We start from the raw sequence: 20,378 nt of genomic DNA on the forward strand, positions 1-20,378 counted from the left end.
GTTCATCCTCCTCATTCCTAGAACATCGCCTTCCATCGAGTTGTTGAGTCAATGCTTATTGAATTGAAGCACCAAATAGTTTCAAATTAACCACCTTCATTATTCATTTCTGCACAGTGTGCATTTTTCCAGCCTCCTCGTATGGAACATTTGAGCACAATTTCATCTTTCTCTGGTTGGCCGAGCGTCGGGAACACCACTCTCTCTGTGATGGATGTTGATGTCGTGGTGAAGCCTTCAGGCTGCTGGGTACCAAGTGCCCTTGGAAGGGTGCGAGCCTTTTCGTTCCCTCCTACACGTGGGCACCGTGTCCGCTCCCTTCTTTTTTTTTTTTAATTAATTAATTTATTTTTACATATGTCTCTTCCCTCTTGAACCCCTCTCTCACCGCATCCAACCCCTCTAGGTTGTCACAGAGTACTGGGTAGAGCTTCCTGTGTTATACAGCGGCTTCCCATTGGCTACCTATATTATATATGGACAGAGGGGCGTGGCAGTCACAAAAGAGCTGGACACAACTTAGGGACTAAACAACAATATATATGTTTGGATACTGCTCTTTCAATTCATCCCAGCCTCTCCTTCCCCCACCGGGTCCGCAGGTCTGTTCTCTACGTCTGCATGTCTATTCCTGCCGTGCAAAATGAGGCACCTGTTCCCTTCTAGTTGGTGGCAGCTTGGGGACCCTGCCTTGGGCTTCCCTGATAGCTCAGTTGGTGAAGAATCCACCTGCAATGCAGGAGATCCCCGATTCAATTCCTGGGTCGGGAAGATCCCCTGGAGAAGGGATAGGCTACCCACTCCAGCATTCTTGGGCTTCCCTTGTGGCTCAGCTGGTAAAGAATCTGCCTGCAATGCAGGAGACCTGGGTTCAATCCCTGGGTTGGGAAGATCCCCTGGACAAGGGAAAGACTGCTCACTCCAGTATTCTGGCCTGGAGAATTCTGTGGGCTGTATAGCCCATGGGGTCACAAAGAGTGGGACACAACTGAGTGACTTTCACTTTAACTTCTCACTTGGGGACCCGCCGTGGAGAATGGGGGCTCTGCGTGGAATGAGTCAGGGGCTCCCAGTGAGGACGTGAAGGCCGGCCTGGAAGTGAGGTGCTCGAGCTCTGTGGTCTCCCAGACCTTGTCTCACCTTTGACTCTGGCCAGCAGTGTGGGATGGTGAAGGTAATGATGTTGGATGGAGGGTGGGGTTCCAGAGAGTCTTGGGGTAACCAAGTAGCCTGGATTATGGGGATGCTGAGGAGGGCGCCCCATAGACCTTGGACCCAGTCTGCACTCACAGGTGGCCTGCAGGATATCCCCGGAGGAGGGGGGAGCAATCAGGAGTGGTCACGTGGAGGGCAGGGCACACATTCCTGCCCCCTACTCTTAGTAAAGGACCAGTGGTGTCATTTCCTCTGTGGGCAGGCCAGCCTGGCTTCATGCTGTACACTTAAGAGTGAGGCCAACTGGCAGCTTTCCCAACCCCCACCCCCACCCCGACACTGCACCCTGGACAAGGCTCTTCCTGGTCTGGTCTCCCATTGCCCCACCAGTCAGCATCACTCAGCATGGACCAGGCATTCCTTGCCCCCAGCTGCCAAGTGAGTATTTCCTGTCTCTGTGTGTCTTTTCCCCCAAGCTGGTCAGCACATTCCAGGAGGGACCCCCTCTTGCCTTCTCAGGTGTAATATTAAAAGTAGCTCTTCTTGGAGGACTTCCCTGGTGGTCCAGTGGCTAAGACTCTGTACTCCCTATGCAGGGGCCCAGGTTCAGCTCCTAGTCAGAGAACAAAGTCCCACATGCCAAAACTAAAACCCAGCACAGCCAAATAAATACATTCATTAGATATGTTTTTTAGTAGCTCTTTTTTGCTCCTTCGTTTATTCTACGACAATTCATGATGCTGCTACTGGAACCAGGAGGATGAAGAGAAACAGGCATGGCCTCTGTCCTCCAGGAGCTCACAGCCTGGTAGGGGAAGAGACTGTAGTTACATAGCCAGGAGGATGAGGATGAGATCTCAGTGGAGGAGAAGAGACAAGAGCCTGGTAGGAAAGCTCCAACTGGGTAAGAAGTCAGACAAGGCTTTCTTGAAGGAGCTGTGCTTTTGCCGAGGTCTGAAGGATAAGTAGGCTGATAAGCAGAGAGTGTGACCAACTACATCCCAGATGGAGCAAGCAGCAGGTGCCAAGGTCCGGTGCAGGAAAAGCAGATAGAGGACCAGGGTCTGAAGTCAGGTCAGCATGGCTGGGGCTGGAGAGTAGAGGGCCAGGCGGTGGAGCAGAGGGAGAGGGGTGCGAGCTGAGGCCACAAGGAGGTAGGTGTGGATGTGGAGGGGGCGGACAGTTTGAGTGAGATTTAGAGTTCTTGGAGATGGATTATTTAGGTGGGTATGAGGGAGAGTGAGGATCAAGGATGATTCTGGGTTTGGGCCTATATGATTGATGGGTGTGGTATCCTTTACTGAGATGGCCATGCAGTACTCTGGTTACTGCCTGGCTTCTTACCGTGTACTGTGCTGATGAGCACTTTTGTGAATCAGCTCCCTTGATCCTCCCAGAGGTGGCATGCACCTGCTTGTTACCACCGTTTTCAGGACAAGGAAACAAAGCCCAGAGAAGGTTAGTTGCAAGTCTAAGGTTGCCTCTAAATGGCAGACTCTGTGCTCTCCTGCCCCAGAGCCTGTATCCTGTGGCCACACCCTGAGCCACCCCCCTTTCCCTGAGCATGTTCTGGGCCGGGATGCACCTTTGCAAAAGGAACACATGGAGCATGTGAGTTAGGCCCAGAAGGTAGACTTGGTTTGTCTAATGCTCAGACACAGTTTCAGGCTGCAGGAAGCATGAGATGGTTAACCCCTAGAAGCCAGCACTCACTTGCCCAGGGCAATTCCGCTCAGTGAAAGCCCACTCGGCAGGGAAGCTAGCGCCTCCCCCAGGCCTGGCTGTCCTTGACATGACTGCAGTGTTCCGTTTGCACTGAGTTGATGTGGTGGCCGGCTCACATTCCCTCATCTACACAGGGTCATGGGGATGAGCAAGAAAAACAGCCAAGTGGCTTCAGCACCTCGTTCCTCTCTTTACCCCGGGGAGGAGGGGCCCATGTGTGTTTCCTGAGGCCCAACTTATGGGCTTATGGGGGGCCCTGTCCTCGAGGTAGAAGGGTTGGGGCGAACTTTGGGAAGGGCAACAAGAGGCAGCTCTAGGCGGGGAGGGAGATCTCCAAACCAGGTCAGGGCTGATGACTTGGAGCTCCAGGCGGACAGTCTGCGGGCCCCCAGAGAGGCCAAGCCCCAGCCTGGCACAGATCCCAGCCCAGGTCTGGCACAGGAGTGGCTGGGCCCCACAGCACCCAGGGGACCCTTCCCAGTCACACTGCACTGCCAAGACCCCAAGCCTGAGATCTTCGTGAGAGCCAGGCCTAATCAGACTGGGGTGGACTGTCCTGCCAACCTGGAGGGAGCTGAGCTTGGAGCCGGTTACAGTGTATTTGGAGAAATCAAAGAAAAGTGATGTCTCTTGTACCTGAGCATCAAATGGAGGCCAGCGCAGACACCACCCCCCCATGATGTATCATAGCTCCCCTCCTGCCACGAACTGGCTCCCCATCTCCTGAGGCTCAGCCTCCCCATCAGGTGGTGACAACATGCTCGGGAAAGCCAAGCTGGTGACATTTCCCTCTCAGCAGAGAGGTGTGCTCCTTGCTCAGTTGGCAGCCTGCAGAAAAGGCCAAGCCAGGGATCCAGCCTTCCCTTAGGGGGAGGGGGAGGGAGAGAGCTCCCCACCCTGCAGGGACCAGGCAGCTTCCAGGCGGCAGAAAGACTGATTGATTAGCTGGTGTGACTGTTTTGTAAGGAGGACACACTGTCCCCTAATCAGACTCTGCCGGGTTAGCCGGGACGAGGTCTCAGCCCCCGCCAAGTCCCCCTCTTCTCCTGGTGCGTTTCATCTGGCTTTTCCCACTGCTGCTTGTGGCTGTGCATTTGGAGGAAGCAAAATACGCATTTAGAAGTGATGAGCTTAAGCAATTCTGTAGAAGGAAAAACGCCGCAGAAACTAGGTTCTGGCTACTTATGTGTCCGGAGGCTATTATATAACAGCTCGAGAGGCAGACCTGAGTCTGTTCCTTGGTTGTGTGAACGTGAGGACTTTCTCAAACTACTCCCTGCAAGATGGGCCCACTTATGTATGCTGGGGTGGCTGGGATGGGTAAGTGAAGGGCCTTGGCATCAAGGAAGTGCCTAAGCGGGCACTGGTATTTCTCACTACATCATCACCTCACCTTGTCAGGCACACGAGTGAGTTTTCTGCGTGGTTATATCCATGTATATGTTCTCTTTGTTGAATAGCATCATTCCTGCCCGCACTTCCAGGGGCGATGCAGCCTGCCTGTGAAGGCCGTATCCTGGTTGTGTTTGCTCCGCCTCTGGTACTGGGCGTTTGGGTTGTTTCCAGTTCCTTGCTGTTGAACGTCATGCAGCTGTAACGCTCAGCAAGCTTATTTCTTTGATGTGATCCCAACAGGATGTACTTGCTGGGGGTGTATTTCTATCGCGGCCATCCAAGGATGGGTATGCATCCTTGGTGCCCCACAGCCAGCTGCTGGGTTCAGATGATCTGTGTCCTTCGGGTCATCTCCCCTTGGGGCTCTGAAGCAAAAACCGTGCCCTGGGAAGATGACGAGGGCTCCTGGGTGATAGTTTTCCCAGCCCCTCAGCCGGGGAGGAAGGGACTGAGTATTTACATTCCTGTGTCCTCTCTCTCGTAGAAAGTCTGCACCAAATGCGGGATCGAGGCCTCTCCCAGCCAGAAACGGCCCCTGTGGTTGTGTAAGATCTGCAGTGAGCAGAGAGAGGTAGGGTACCCGGGGCAGTGGGGTGCGGGGAGGGACCGGTCAGGTCGGGGCGGGGCACACTGGCACTGGGGGAGGTTCATGGCTGGTTGCTTAGAGGGGCTTCGCAGGAGGTCAAGGAGGGTGGCCTACCCAGGGCAGCCAGAGGCGAGGGTGAGGAGGGGCAGTCTGCTGGCTTGGCGCTCCCCAGCATAGTGGCCACAGTGGGCCCGAGTTCTGCTCTGCCTGGGGTCCTTGGTTTCCTCAGGGAGCCCCTCGCACTGAGTGTAGGTGCGGGTGACATTTGGGGGGGGCTGTATTTATCGTAACAGAAATGGCTGCCCCGGGTTGAAGGTTTCCTCTGGGCCTGGCACCACATGAAGTCCTTTACATGCAGGAATTCATTTCATCCCTGTGCAACCCCATGTGTGTGCTCATGCTTCAGTCGTGTCTGACTCTTTGCGATACTGTGGGCTGCAGCCCGCCAGGATCCTCGTCCATGGGATTCTCCAGGCAAGAATACTGGAGTGGATTGCCACGCCCTCCTCCAAGGGATCTTCCCAACCCAGGGATCGAACCCAAGTCTCTTGCATTTGCAGGCAGGTTCCCAGCGCTACCTGGGAATCCCCCATGCAACCCCACAGATGAACGCTATTATCATCCCCTTTTATTGATGGGGAAATTCGGATGCAGGAGGTTAAGCATCTTGTGGTCACCAAGCTAGTTAGTGGGTCTAACACCGTGGTCTTGTGATGACGCTGTCGCCAGAGTCCCTTCTGGTTCTAAGTTTCCATCATTCTAGTTCTGATCCCATTTTAAGGGAAGAAGTCGAGGCTCAGTGAGGACTCTGAGGTGAAAACAGATGGGGAGGCTCGAACCTACGTCTCCTAACCCCCACACCCAGGACTTTCCTCCCTGTACCAGGATCGGAAGCGGGGCCAGAAGAGTAGAGGACATTGTTGGGCTGCTCCTGGGGAAGGTCATGGGTCGGAAATTTCAGGAACAGGAGGAGTCAGGGGGAGGGAGAATGCTCCAGGCTATCCACATGTGGATTTACTTTTTTTACTTATCTGCTTGATGATTAATATGCGCCTTTCATCCTAAGATCTGTAAAATGTCTTTAGTTACAGAAAGTCCTCAGCCATGACATCCTTGAATCTTGCTGCCCTGCCATCTGAGTCTCCTGGAAACCCTGCAAGATACTTTTCTGAGCCCCTCCATTCATCCTCCGTAGCTCCCAACTGTGCTTTCTCAGTTATTTCTTTATCTTTCTGTTTTTAATTTTTGGTCACACCTTGCAGCATGCCGGATCTTAGTTCCCTGACCAGGGATTGAACTCATGCCCCCTGAAGTAGAAGCGCAGACTCTTAACCACCGAACCACTAGGGAAGTCCTCTCTTTATCTTTTCTGAGATACTTGTTGGTAAATTCTTCAGAACTGCCTTGCAGCTCACTAACTCTTCACTGGCTGTCTCTCTCATGACAGGGTGTTTTAGAATTAAGGTTTGTCCACTCATCTTGAGTGGGAGTCAGTTTCTCTCTCTCTTTCTCCCCCTGCTCGTCACCTCCACCCAGCTCTCCTTGCCAAGTGATTTCGAGTTGCCTCCACGTAGATCCGAGGTCCCTCAGCGCAGGGCCAGCTCTCTTGGGTTAGTGATGAGCTGTGTGTCTGCATTAATAATGGGATTATCCCTGAAGTCCAACATCAAAGCCATAAGCAGTCTGGCCAGGCCCTGGCTATGTGTGTACTTCTTCCAGCCTGTATCAGTGTTCACATCCGTAGATCAGCTTTACTCTGAAGAGAGGGGTGGAGCGGCACCTCTGCTTCTCTCAGCCTCCTTTCCCAAGTGGAGGATGACCAGCCTCCATTCTCAGGAACCCTAGCTCTGGTCCCCCACCTCCCACGGGACACTTTCAGTCCCCATACCCTTGAAAGACCAGCCTTCCAGCTGCTTCCACCTGCCTCCAGACCCTGAGCCAGCAAGCTGTGCCTTTAGCCCCTCAAAATCATAAACATAGGGAGTTTCCGATCCATCAAGATGTAGACCTTGTTTTTGAGCACAGTTGAGCTTCTTTGTTGGAATCGTCATATATCACTGGCTGCATCTTCGAAATAGGGAAGATAGCAGGCAGGGCCTCTAGATGTGAACTACCACTCTACACTCTATTGCCCGGAAGTCCTTGATCTCTCCTGTTGAAATGGAGACGATAATACCTATTTCATTGGAGACACTGTGAGAATTCGGGAACATCGTTAACAGTACACCAAGCATCTGGAATGTCCAGCCCAGAATAGGTACTCTGTCAATATTAGAGGCCCTCCTTGCTCACCCAGCTGGAAAATCCCCCTTTGAATTTGAGGTTTTCTGGGCTTCAAGGGGTCCCTTTGAAGATGCAGGCATCCCCCCTAAAGAAGGGATATATGTGTATATATTATGGCTGATTCATTTTGCTGTACAGTAGAAACTAACACAACACTATAAAGCAACTATACTCCAATAAAATTTTTTTTTAAGATGCAGGCATTCACAAGATGGGAAAATTTCCTAAAACAGTATCTTGTGGGAGACACCTGAACAGGATGAAAAGACACAACCGAGGTGTGGGAGGACAGAGATGAAAGAATTGTCAAGGAAAGGGAGGAGGAGTGAAAGAAAAGACGAATTCAGCGAATGTAATAATTTAGTGGGGGGCTTGGTGGGGGATCAGCTGCCCCCATCCAGCCCCGTCACGAGTGCCCCTCAATTCATTAATAGTCCTGAGCTACCATGGACAGTGTCCACCACCAGCCTGTCCTAATCTCCAGAGCGCTCCAACGCCCGGAAAAGTCCAAAATAGCTTAGGATGAATTTTCTTATCTTTCCTACGGCAAAGAATATGAGGCTATGCAGTATGCTATCAGTTTGCCCTTGAATTTCTAGAGGCCGATAAAATGGAGCAAGATCAAGGATGCTGTATCCCCCCTCCACGTGCAGGCAGACTAGATGTTTAGGAGGTGTGGGTGGGCCCTGAAAGTCTTTGTGTCTGAGTCTGGGTGCCTGTGAGTACCATACCCAGATGCTGCATCTTCCTGCCTCCTTTGGGGGTGGGAGAGTGACAGAGTAATTGGTTTCCTAATGCTTTTTTTTCACAGAAAAATATCTAATCACAACAAAGAGATAGCTAAATAGAAAGAGCATTTGAAATGTCATTTTCGGTGCCACACAGAGCCGGTTCTGAATCTGTGATAAAAATGTGGAGTTCTGTCCTACAGAAGAAAAAAAAAAAAACTCGTCCTAATGGAAGAACTTGCATTTTTTTGCTAGAAGCTCTCTTACCACTCGGCCCCAACACTCTTATGTTCTTTTCCATTTGACTCTTCCCTTCTGTCTTCTTTGTCTGCAATTGTAAGTGTTTTTTCTGAAGTGAGTTGAATGCTGGTTACATGTCCCGGGGGCGTCCACTTGGCACCGCTACCTGTTGCGTGCCCCTCAGCGATGCGGTGGTGTCATCTTCGGCCCCTCTGCTCTGGAGGAGTTTGCAATCTCGTGCATTTATTCATTTGGGTACTCAATGCATATTTACTGAGCATCTTCTATGTGCCAGACAAAAGAGCTCTTCTCACGGAGATGGAGACCACACACGCAATACCGTAAATTCTGCCATGTCACAGATGATGAAAATGTACTCGGGAAGAGGGCAATGGGAGTAGCTGCTGTTACATGCAGGAGTTGAGGAAGGGCTTACTGATAAAATGGACTTTTGAGCTGAGGTCTGAAACGCACTCTGTGGCTGTGTGGACAGAAAGCATTCCAAGCAGAGAGTACTGCAAGTGCAAAGGCCCTGAGGCACATGTGTCCTTGGTAGGTTTGAAGAGCAGTTAGGAGAACTGTGACTGGCGCAGAGTCAGAGTCGGGAGAGGAGGTCAGAGTTGTGGCCGGGGTGCCAGATCATATTGGTCCTTGTAGACCTTTGGAAAGACTCTGGCTTTTACTCTGAGTGAAGTGGGGAGTCTTTGGAGATCTAAAGGAGAGGAAAGGCATGCCCTGAATACTCCCCCAAGTTTTAAAGAATGCTCTGGCTGCTGTGTTGAGAATAAATTATAGACTGTAATGTTAGAGTTAGTATCATGATATTTTATCTTTCTTATTTAATATTACCCCAGATATTTCAGTTCTTGACTTGTCACCCTTAGAAGTTTTCACTTTTAAAAATATATACATTTTACTCTTTTCTGATTTTAAGATTAATATGAATCCTTGACACTCACAATGTGTAGAAAGCATAAAGAAATACAGGCACCCCCAAAATTCATAATCTTACCATCCAGAGGCAATCACTGTTAATGTTTTGGCATAATTGCTTTCTTTTTTCTGTGTCTTTTTTTTTCTTTGTATTGTTGAACCTCTGTTTCAAAATTAACATTTTAACGTAAGCACTTCTCAGTGTAATCAATAATTCTTTGTAAACATTCTGTCATATGGATATTCTGCTAATTTAGGCCATCTGAGTTATTTCCTTTTTCCTTCTCATTGCTAATTGCTTTATATATCTGTGTACTTAGCTCTTTGCCCACATTTGAGATTCTGTCCTCAGAATGGATGCTTAGAAGGGAAAAATAAACATCAGTACTTACAGTCCCTCTTTTAAATTTTATTTATGCATTCCGGCTGTGCTGGGTCTTTGTCGCTGTGCGTGGGGTTTCTCCAGCGGGGCGAGTGGGGACAGCTCTCTACTTGTGCCCTGTGGGCTTCTCGTCATAGTGGTCTCTCTTGTGGAGCACAGGCTCTAGGCGCACGGGCCTCAGGAGTTGTGGTGCACAGCCTTAGTTGTTCCAAAGCGTGTGGGATCTTCCCGGACCAGGGATCAAACTCACGTCCCCTGCATTGGCAGGCAGATTCTTAACCACTGGACCACCAGGGAAGTCCTCACTCTTTTCTTATAGACCCTTGAGATATTGCTTTTGATTTATAGTTTGCTGGTATATGCAATCTTAAGTAATGACATGTGGACAGTGTATTTCTGAGTCTTTTGCTAGTCTAATGATAGCTGTTGCTTTCATACGAAAAAAGACAATGACTTGACTGATAATGCAATTAATGGTCATCTTTCCCACTCAAAATTCTGTGAGTTTGCTGTCTGTTGTCTAACCGATCGCACGAGCAAAGAGCCACCATGAGGGAGAGGAGGCAAAGGTAGCAACTAGGAGAATTGGTACTCAAGGAACCAGAAATAATACTGAGACTGTGAAAGAAATGTTTGAATTTTTAATTTACTGTTCATTTTTTTGACGGCACCATGCAGCTTATGGGATCTTAGTCCCCTGATCAGGGGTCGAACCTGTGCCCCCTACAGTTGAAATGCAGAGTCCTAACCACTGGACCACCAGGGAAGTCCAAATAAGTTTTTAAGTTGAGTAAAAGAGATAAGAGAAGCAATAGAAGTCAAATTGGACCAATAAGACATTTGAAAAATGAGCAAGGAAATTTGGGGAAAAAAAAAACCAAATGAACCATTTTCATTTCTAAAAATGAAAAATGTTATTAATGAACTTAAAAACTCAATCAAATGATACTTTGGTAATTTTTTAGACCAGTAAACCTTGTCATTCCCATTAACAGCCACAGATGTTTCCTTATCATTTGCTTCTTATTAATTGGTTTTTTTTTTTTTTTTGATCCCTGGTTGGCACTCCCAATAGCTAGGAGTCCCTGGCCCCTGATTTCCACTCTACTAACTGCCATGAAGATGACGTTTTTGTGACCACGTGAAACTACAGTCTTTACCTAATTAAATCAGCTGCTTATATAAGCATTCAGCCAGGCAGCTGCCTGTCCCACTTCATTTCCATTCCCTCTGTGAACGGGCATGTTCCTTGGTCACTTTCCTGGTTTCCTTGTTGGTAAATGAATAAACTCCGATATATGTTCAAGATTTAAAGACACAGAAAAGGGACTGAGACAGCCCTGAACAGACTGTTCCGTTTGTTTTCGTATTTGGCCATGCCAGGTCTTAGCCGGGGCACTTGGAGTCTTCGGTCTTCACTGTAGCATCAGGGATCTTTAGTTGTGAAATGCGGGGTTCAGTTCCTTGTGAGTGAAACTGTTAGTCACTCAGTCGTGTCCAACTCTTTGCAACCCCATGGACTGCAGCCCACTAGGCTCCTCTGCCCATGGGATTCTCCAGGCAAGAATCCTAAAGTGGGTAGCCTTTCCCTTCTCCAGGGGATCTTCCCCACCCAGAGATTGAACCTGGGTCTCCTGCATTGCAGGCGGATTCTTTACTGTCTGAGCCACCAGGGAAGTTCCCTGACCAGGGATCAAACCTGGGCTCCTGAATTGGGAGCAGTCCAGTCTTAGCTGCTGGACCATCAGGGACATCCCCAGTGGACCGGTTAACTAGCACATCAGGCAGCCCTGCGGAACCCCAAGAGGGACCTGGTGACCCAGAAGACAGTTTCCAGGATGCAGTGTACGTGACAGGACGCAGGGAAGCCAGTTTCCAGGTGCAGGCAGATACATGCCCTGAAGTCAAAGCTCGGACAGGACGCGGCAGGCAGACAAGATCTGACGCTCAGCGTAAAGTAGTTTTAAAGTCAAGAACGGAGACGGGAGGGAGAAGTCTAAAGCCAGGCTTATGCTTTTGTTCCCTTTTTAATAACCTGGTATATTATTTATGTCTATATTTGGAAATTAATAATTTTATCTGACTAGGCCTAGGTCATTTTCATTGATTTTTGTCTAGGACAAACGTATTTGGGTCTAAGATTCAGGAAAGCTTTTCAATTATGTTTTTGCTTACTGCTTTGTTCTGAAACTCTTCTGCTTTCTTTTGGGGCGCACTTTTTAAAAATTTATTGTTTTTGCTTATTTGGCCCTGCTGGATGTTCATTGCTGCATGCCGGGTCTTTAGTTGCAGCTTGTGGGATCTCGGAAGGCCCCCCCTGGGAGCACTGTTAATTTGATGAGTACATTTCCACTCTCTGTCTTCTATATTCATCATTTTCAAGTTCTTTTTATTTTTCTCTTCATTCTGAAAAATCATAAAGCTTTTCATGTCGTTGATTCTTTGTTTTTGGTCTGAGTCTGATGGTTTCCTGTGTTTGGTCTTGGTGGTTGCACCTGTGCCTTCACCCCCTTCTGATGCTGTGAGCTCTGCAGGCCCAGGGTTTACCTGAGGCAGCACCGCCACAGCCCCTCTCCTTTGTCTCGATTCTGCTCCTCCTCTGAGGCGCTTTCTCTCTGCTGGGACCTGGCCCTCTGGCCCTCAGAACTAGGGAGGACTTGGAAAACTAGCCAGTTGGTTTAGCTCTCCCCACCCTCCCACAACTGAGCTTTACTTTAAGAAAATATACCTTCCCAGATGCAACTCACCATTGCCAGCTCCTTCCCACTCCCACCTAGTTACTTTCTGGGAATCTGTGTCCCATCCATAAAGACAGAATTGGAGAAGGGAGGGCACCGGAAACTCGTAGACATACTACACCAGGAAGGCCAGCTAGGGGCAGCCCTGATCCTGCACCCTGACCCCTGCCAAGCAGACAAAGGTGGGTGGACCGGTGTCTCCCATTTCATCCATCCCACTTGCCTGTCTTCAGAGGGGAGCCTGACTGTAGGTTGAGCATCAGATCGCTTCTGTGCTGATGTCTGCGTGCCCTTGATTCACTTGCTTTCTTGGGTGTGTTAGTGCAAGCTGGAGAAGGACTGCATGGGAGCTTCTAACATGACGTTGCAAGCCAGAAATTTATGTCATTGATTGTTTAGCCTCTAATCCAATTCATTAAAAAAAAAAATGACTCACTCAAAATGGTAATCAGGGGGAAGTTAATTGGAATCCAGATTCCCCAAGAATCTAGAAACCATTCCTCCAGCCTCTAAAATGTCTGCCTTTGGAGTCAGAAGGCTTCTATGAGGATGCAGGCATGCTCAGAGGGGGATGAGCTAGAAAGGGGAGAAGAGCAATTTATAAGTAATGGGAAGCTGATTAGTACAATTAGAGCATTCCTCTCCACTCAGCGTCCATCCGTTGCGCTGTGCTTTCCCTGTGTCATTCCGCATCCTGATTATAACTCATCAGAGGCCGGGCTGCACCAACACTCACTGTGTTTCCCCGCAGTGCTTTGCATATAAAAGGTGCTCAGAAGGTTTGTTGATTGAAAGACATTTGCAAAAGAGGAAAGCGGACTCCGTGTTTGGAGCACCTTAGGACCCTTCCCCAGCAGGGTTTTCTGATTTCCCTGAATGAAGTCTTACCACAGATGACCCTGGCTGGGGTCCCACAGGGCCCCCTGATGCTAAGTCTGTATCTCATCCTCTGGCCCCTCTCTCCTGCTTGTTGATTGACTAGAAGGAGGAACATGGCTTCACATGGTGGTTTTTCAATCGTCTCAACCCACCCAGCCTGGAGGGTGACCAGTAGACAGTTAAGGCCCTTGTGGGGGCGGGGGGCGGGGGTCCATCTTGGCACAAGCCTTCAGGAGGCTGGGAGGATCAGGGGCTTCCAGGCCCCCCGCCAGCGCCTGTGGGAAGCAGCCATGCCAGCCGAGCCCAGCAGCCTCGTGGCACCTGTCTCCCAGGCGGGCAGCCCGTGCTCACTACAGGCTGCCATCTGCTTCCCCACGCTGCTTCTCTTCTGGCCCTGCTGTTACTTGCAGTTTGGATTTTAGCTGCAAACAGCTTTGCCAGAGGGCCCCTCCGGAGGCCCGTGAGTGCGCTCAGGGGTGGGTGGCTGGTGCTGGGGCGAGCGGGGGCGGCTGCCTGAGCGCCCCACCACCTGCGTCTGGCTCCCCCTGGGCTGCTGGCACCGTGGCCCCAGGGGACCCGGATGGCCACACTTCCTCAGTGTATTGGTCACCTCCCACATGCCTCGGCTCTGCCAAGCAGAACTGCTATCACTGCAGGTCCCTGGCCTCCCACGCAAGCAGAAGCAGCAGGAGGAGGACCCCCAATTTCCTCTTCCTCCTCTGGGGAGGCAGAGTGGTCTCCCACCTTCTCCCTGCTCCTTCTCAGGGTGCCTACCTGAGCCTGTGTCCACGCACAGGAGAAAGAACTCAGTGCTCTGAGAAGCTGTCTGATCCAAGAGGGAACGCACTTTCTCACTATTGCGCTCTAGTCTGCTGAGCCCAATGTCCTACCTGGGAGTCTAATCTGGTTCTGAGTAGCAACATGAACTCCATACCTACTACAGGCCGGTCAGTATCTCAGTTCATCTGATCATTGGACAGATGTATTCCTGATGTATTCACTGTTGTCCTCATGTGACAGATGGGGAGACTGAGGCTTAGAGAAAGTAGGTCACTTCCCCAAAGACACTAGGTAGTAATTAACAGAGCCAGGAGTTGAAGCCGATGTTGTCGTTCAGTTGCTCAGTCATATCTGCGTTTTGCAACCCCATAAACTGTAGCATTCCAGACTTCCCTGTCCTTCACTGTATCCCTGAGTTTGCTCAAACTCATGTCCATTGAGTCAGTGATACCATCCAACCATCTCATCCTCTGTTGCCCCCTTCTCCTCCTGCCCTCAGTCTTTCCCAGCATCTAGTAAGTCAGTTCTCCGCATGAGGTGGCCAAAGTATTGGAGCTTCAGCTTCAGCATCAGTCCTTCCAATGAATATTCAGGACTGATTTCCTTCAGGATTGACTGGTTTGATATCCTTGCTGTCCAAAGGACTCCCAAGAGTCTTCTCCAGCACCACAGTTCAAAAGCATCAATTCTTCAGTGCTCAGCCTGCTTTATGGTTCAACTCTCACATCCATTCATGACTACTAGAAAAACTATAGCTTTGACTATACAGATCTTTGTTGGCAAAGTAACGTCTCTGCTTTTTAATATGCTGTCTAGGTTTGTCATAGCTTTTCTTCCGAGGAGCAAGTGTCTTTTAATTTCGTGGCTGCCTCTAAAACTCCTTCTAACAACTCTACTGTCTATCCGTTCATTCACTCATTCATTCATACAGTAGTCATTGACTATTTACTATGTGCTAGGCACTGTTTTGGAGAAGGCAATGGCACCCCACTGCAGTACTCTTGCCTGGAAAATCCCATGGACGGAGGAGCCTGGTAGGCTGCAGTCCATGGGGTCACTAAGAGTCGGACACGACTGAGCGACTTCACTTTGACTTTTCATTTCATGCATTGGAGAAGGAAATGGCAACCCACTCCAGTATTCTTGCCTGGAGAATCCCAGGGAGGGTGGAGCCTGGTGGGCTGCCGTCTATGGGGTCGCACAGAGTCGGACACGACTGAAGTGACTTAGCAGCAGCAGCAGGCACTGTTTTAGGCCTTTGGAAAATAGTGAACAAATCAGCCAAACATCTCTGCCTTGGGTTTACATTTTAGCAGGGACCAGGGGAGGAGAGAAGGAACAGAAGACAAACATAGCCAAAGTAATAGCTAAGCAACTTACATAGATATGTATATGTTAGAAAACAGGGCACAGAAATCAGGAGTGGGGTGTGTAGGAAAGGGAAGAGGTAGCTCTGTTGAAAGCAAACCAGCCGCCATGACACACCCATTAAGATGGCTAATGTGTGTTTGTTTGTTTTAAAATTTTATTTACTTATTTATTTGGCTGTGTCAGATCTTAGTTGTAACATGCAGGATCTAGTTTCCTGACCAGGGGTTGAACTCAGGTCCACTGCATTGAGAGTGCAGAGTCTTAGCCACTGGACTGCCAGAGAAGTCCCAGGATAGCTAATGTTTAAAAGCAGGAAATAATAAGTGTTGGCAAGGATGTGGAGAAATTTGAAACCTTGTGCATTGATTGTGGGAAATTAAAATAGCGCAGCCGTGGTGGAAAACAGTATGGTGGCTCCTCAAAAAATTAATGATCTAGCAATTCTGCTTCTAGATGTACATCCTAAAGAACTGAAAGCAGAGACTCAAACAGATGCTGTGCATCCCAGTAGCCTAAAGGTGGAAGCAACCCAAGCACCTACCGTGGGGTGGATAGATAAACAAAATGTGGCCTATGCCAATTATTATTCATATAATTGAGCCTTAGAAAGGGATGGAGTCCTAATACATGCTACAGCATGGAAGAACCTTGAAGATATTACGCTAATTGAAATAAGCTGGACACAAAAGAACACATATTGTAGTATTTCCATTTATTTGAGGTTTGTAGAATAGTCTCCTTCATAGAGATAGAAAGTAGAAGGGTGGTTGCCAGATGGGTGGGGAGAAATGAGGAATTATTGCTTGGTAGACACAGTTTCAGTGTGGGAAGATGACAAAGGTCTGGAGATGGGACACCCCACAGCACAGATACATGTGGTGCCCCCGGAGTGTGCACCGAAAAGTAGTCAGAAGGTAAATCTTATGTTATTGTATATTTTACTGTGGAAAAAACAGTGGTAGGGAGACTAGTTAGGGTGGGCTTCTTTGAGGAGGAGCTGCTGCTGCTGCCAAGTCGCTTCAGTCGTGTCCGACTCTGTGCGACCCCATAGACGGCGGCCCACCAGGCTCCCTCATCCCTGGGATTCTCCAGGCAAGAACACTGGAGTGGGTTGCCATTTGTTTGGGTGCCCGTTTGTTCCCAGAGCAACACGGAGCCAGCTCCCCACCTTCCACGTGGAGGGTCCTGGAGTCCCCTGAGGCAAGTGTGGGAGGGGTTGGTCCGAGGAGGCTCTTTGGCCTGGGGAGATGACATGGTCCAACAGGAAGCCTTCAGCCCATCAGGAACAGCACCAGCAGGTCCTAGCATTTGTCTGTCCCACCACTGGATGCCCCTCCCACTTAGCAACGCACGTGCTCAGCGGTCCGCAAGGGTGCGAACCCTGTGGCCTGTGTGACCACGGCTTCATTGTCCCTGTCCTCAGTTGATGTGGCACCATCCTGACACCAGAACCTGCTTGTCCTCTCCTCCTCTGTTGAGTCTGCATGACCTGGCTTACCCTGCTATGACACCCTCCTCTGCGTGGCCCTAGGGAGGGAGGTGAAAAGCTAGGGAGAAATCTGAATGTGGTCATTTTCTTGCATGGATCTGGATAGAAATTTCAATAATCAGATTTTCTGGCCCTTTTTTCAGATGCCAAACAATGTTGGCTGGCGTGATTTCCCCAGCCAGCTGTCTGATAGATGCGGACCGGGAAGTGAGGCTCCATTCTTTAGGAGCTATTTATTAAGCTCCTAGGCAGTGCCCAACCCTGAAATACATACCCATTCTCTCTCCTGAGGAAGTAACTCAAGACACGTGTCCTCCTGCAGGGCCAGAAAATTACTCTGTGAGAAACAGAAGCTGAAGAGAACCGGCCTTTGTTGGGGTCCTTGTCTGGGCCAGACGTGGGGCCCTGTGTCTTCACTCTTCCAGCTAAACGGAAGCCCTGGCACCTTACGTGAAGGTCCAAGGCGGCAGAGCAGAGCAGAGCGTGCAGAGCCTGGGCTGACAGGCTTCTGCCACTGGACGGGCTTCCTCCTCCTGATTTTTACTGCCCTCAGGAGTCAGCCTTTCTATTCCAGGATGGCCCTTGGGCTGGAGGGAGACAGGGCAGGTGAATGGAGGTTTCCCCCTCAGTGGCCAACACAGTGATCCCCTCTGTCTGGGGGACCCCTGGGTCCCTGTCCTCCTCCTCCTTGCCCTGACTTTGTAAGTTGTTACACCCCAGCCTGAGCTAACACGCCCACAGCTGAAGCCCAGCCTGGCCCTGACTCTTATCTAACTACTTACATCCCTGAACCTGGTTTCGAGTCCCAGTACTTGGTTGTTCTCTTGACCCTTGAACTTTGCCCACTGCTCTCCATCCCCCTCACCATCAACCAGAGTGTCATGTCATGGTCATGGACCCACTTCTAATGTTCCCTGTTTGCAAACTAAATCAGAGAGGTCTGTTTGGTAGGTGACCCGGCTGGTTCATCTCAGCGTTGCACCTGGCACCTCTTCCATGTCGTCTACGTGTGATGCTCAGCCTCACACCCCACCCCTACCTGTACAGCCTGGAGAAACCCTCACACCCACTCCCAGGAAATGTGTCCAAGAATGCATATAGCAGCATCTGTTGTAATAGCCAAAAACTGGAAACCAGCTCAATGTCCTTTCATGGTGGAATAGGTATATTCCAAAGGATGAATTAAAAACCCAACAGGCTGGGACTTCCCTGGTGGTCCAGTGGTTAAGACTCCATGCTCCCTATGCAGGGGGCCCAGGTTCAATCCCTGGTCAGAGAACTAGTTCCAACATGCCAAAATGAAGAGTTTGGATGCCACAATTAAAAAAAAAAAAATCCCGCATCCCACAATTAAAGATCCCACATGCTGCAACGAAGACCAGAAGTGAACTGAAAGTCACTCAGTCGTGTCCAACTCTTTGCAACCCCATGGACTATACAGTCCGTGGAATTCTCTAGGCCGGAATACTGGAGTGGGTAGCTGTTCCCTTCTCCAGGGGATCTTCCCAACCCAGGGATCGAACCCAGGTCTCCGGCATTGTGGGCAGATTCTTTACCAGCTGAGCTATGCACAGCCAAAGAAAAAATAAATAAATAAATATTAAAAAGAAAAAACCCAATGAGCAAAGGAAAAAAACAAGTCGCTAAAGAATAAATACACAAATGACTCAAAAATATGTTGTTCAAAAACAGGTAACAGTAAATGTGTTACTTATAAATGCACAGTAAGGACTTCCCTGGCTGTTCAGTGGTTAAGAATCCACCTGCCAATGCCGGGAACACAGGTTCAATCCCTGGTCCTGGAAGATTCCACATGCAAAAGGGCATCTAAGCCCATGCACCACAACTACTGAGCCCGCTTGCTGCAACTACTGAAGCCCGTGCACCTGGAGCCTGTGCTGTGCAGCAAGAGAACCCGCCACAGTGAGAAGCCTGCGCACCACACGCAAGAGTGGACCCTGCTTGCAGCAGCTAGAGAGAGCCTGCTCCTCGCAGTGAAGACCCAGTGCAGCCAAAAACAGATAAATAAAAAGAAATTTTACATAAGCAGTTTTTTAAAAATAGAAAAGAAAAAGATTGCTTCACACGAGATTCCAGATGGTGGTTACTTTTGGAAGGAACGCAGGGACGGCCTACAGGGCTTTCTCAGGTCCGGTCATATTTAATTTCTTAATGAGTTCACAGGTGTTTACTTGAATGTGGTTCTTTGAAACATACTGTGTTTTCATACACTTTGATGTGTATGGTAGATTTCACAGGCACACACCCAAAAGTTAATGAGAGATCACCAAAAATCAGACCCAAAACAGCTTGAATCAGTGATACGGAGAAAAGCCTTTAAAATCTCCCAGGATGCAGAGGGGGGAATAAAACAAAAAAACAAAGAGCTAAAAACAATAACAGAGACAATGAGGAATCTGGAAGACAGAGAAGGTGATGGAACCTCAGAATGATAGGTTTTCCCCAAGAAGGAACAAGACCGATTGGAAATGAAGCAGTAATCAAATCCATAACCGAGGAAGGTGTCTGTGATTTCAGACCACACACCCATGAAGACCCATGAGCCCTACTGTGTAGCAGTCAGCCCAGAAACTGTTTCATGTTGGCTTCAGAATCTGTTTCTGAGACTGTGTTTACATACCGGCATGTTTGTTGTTCTGGGAATTGAATCAAAATCACGGAGCTCCTCTGAAAAGACCTGGTTGAGTATAATTGGCCTGTCCAATTTTCTGATTCCAGCCCTATTCATTTCCCATGCACAGCCCACTCCATCTGGGAACAGAGGCTGGCTTTGGAGCCAAACACCACCGTGGCTCGCTTGCCCTCTCTCAGATCTGTGCTGGAACAGGGAAGATAGTTAAATATTTGGTATTCAAAGGGATTTCATGCTGCATGCAAATGAAGAGTAAAAGGAGGTGGGTGGACAATGTTGGCAAAGCAAATAATTAAGAACCGTTGTGGAAGGGACTGCCCTGGTGGTCCAGTGGTTAAGAATCCACCTTGCAATGCAGGGGCCTCGGGTTCAATCCCTGGTCCTGGAAGATTTCACAGGGCACCTAAGCCAGTGTACCACAATGAAAGATTCTGCATGACACAGCTAAGATGGGTGCAGTCAAATAAATGTTAAGATCATGGCATCTGGTGCCATCACTTCATGGCAAATAGAAGGGAAAAAGTGGAAGCAGTGACAGATTGTATTTCCCTGGGCTCCAGAATCACTGTGGACAGTGATTGCAGCCATGAAATTCAAAGATGCTCGTTCCTTGGAAGAAAAGCTATGACAAACCTAGACAGCATATTAAAAAGCAGAGATATCACTTTGCCGACAGAGATCCATCTAGTCAAAGCTATGGTTTTTCCAGTAGTCATGTATGAATGTGAGAGTTGAACCATAAAGAACCCTGAGCACCAAAGAATTGATGTTTTCAAACTGTGGCACTGGAGAAGACTCTTGAGAGTCCCTTGAATTGTGGGGAGATCAAACTAGTCAGTCCTAAAGGAAACCAACCCCAAATATTCATTAGAAGGACTGATGCTGAAGCTCCAACACCTGATATGAAAACCAGACTCACTGGAAGAGATCCTGATGCTGGGAAAGACTGAGAGCAGGAGGAGAAGGGGGCGACAAAGGATGAGATGATTGGATGGCATCACTGGCTCAATGGATATGAATTTGAGCAAACTCTGGGAGATG

General features: G+C 49.2%; 1 protein-coding gene across 7 annotated transcripts in view; it reads left to right on the forward strand.

Annotated features, from left to right (window-relative positions):
- The window catches only part of RPH3AL (rabphilin 3A like (without C2 domains)), a 154,746-nt gene that overhangs the window by 96,278 nt on the left and 38,090 nt on the right, over window positions 1-20,378 (forward strand). For 6 of the 7 annotated variants that reach the window (XM_061389547.1, XM_061389545.1, XM_061389544.1 and 3 more), the window contains one exon: window positions 4,760-4,846. The exons of the other annotated variant lie outside the window; for it this stretch is intronic. In XM_061389547.1, the coding sequence (XP_061245531.1) occupies window positions 4,760-4,846 (87 nt within the window). The remainder of the gene's footprint in view (window positions 1-4,759; window positions 4,847-20,378) is intronic. 7 annotated transcript variants of the gene reach the window in all.

The sequence above is a fragment of the Bos javanicus genome, chromosome 19, assembly GCF_032452875.1.
Source record: "Bos javanicus breed banteng chromosome 19, ARS-OSU_banteng_1.0, whole genome shotgun sequence".
NCBI lineage: Eukaryota > Metazoa > Chordata > Mammalia > Artiodactyla > Bovidae > Bos > Bos javanicus.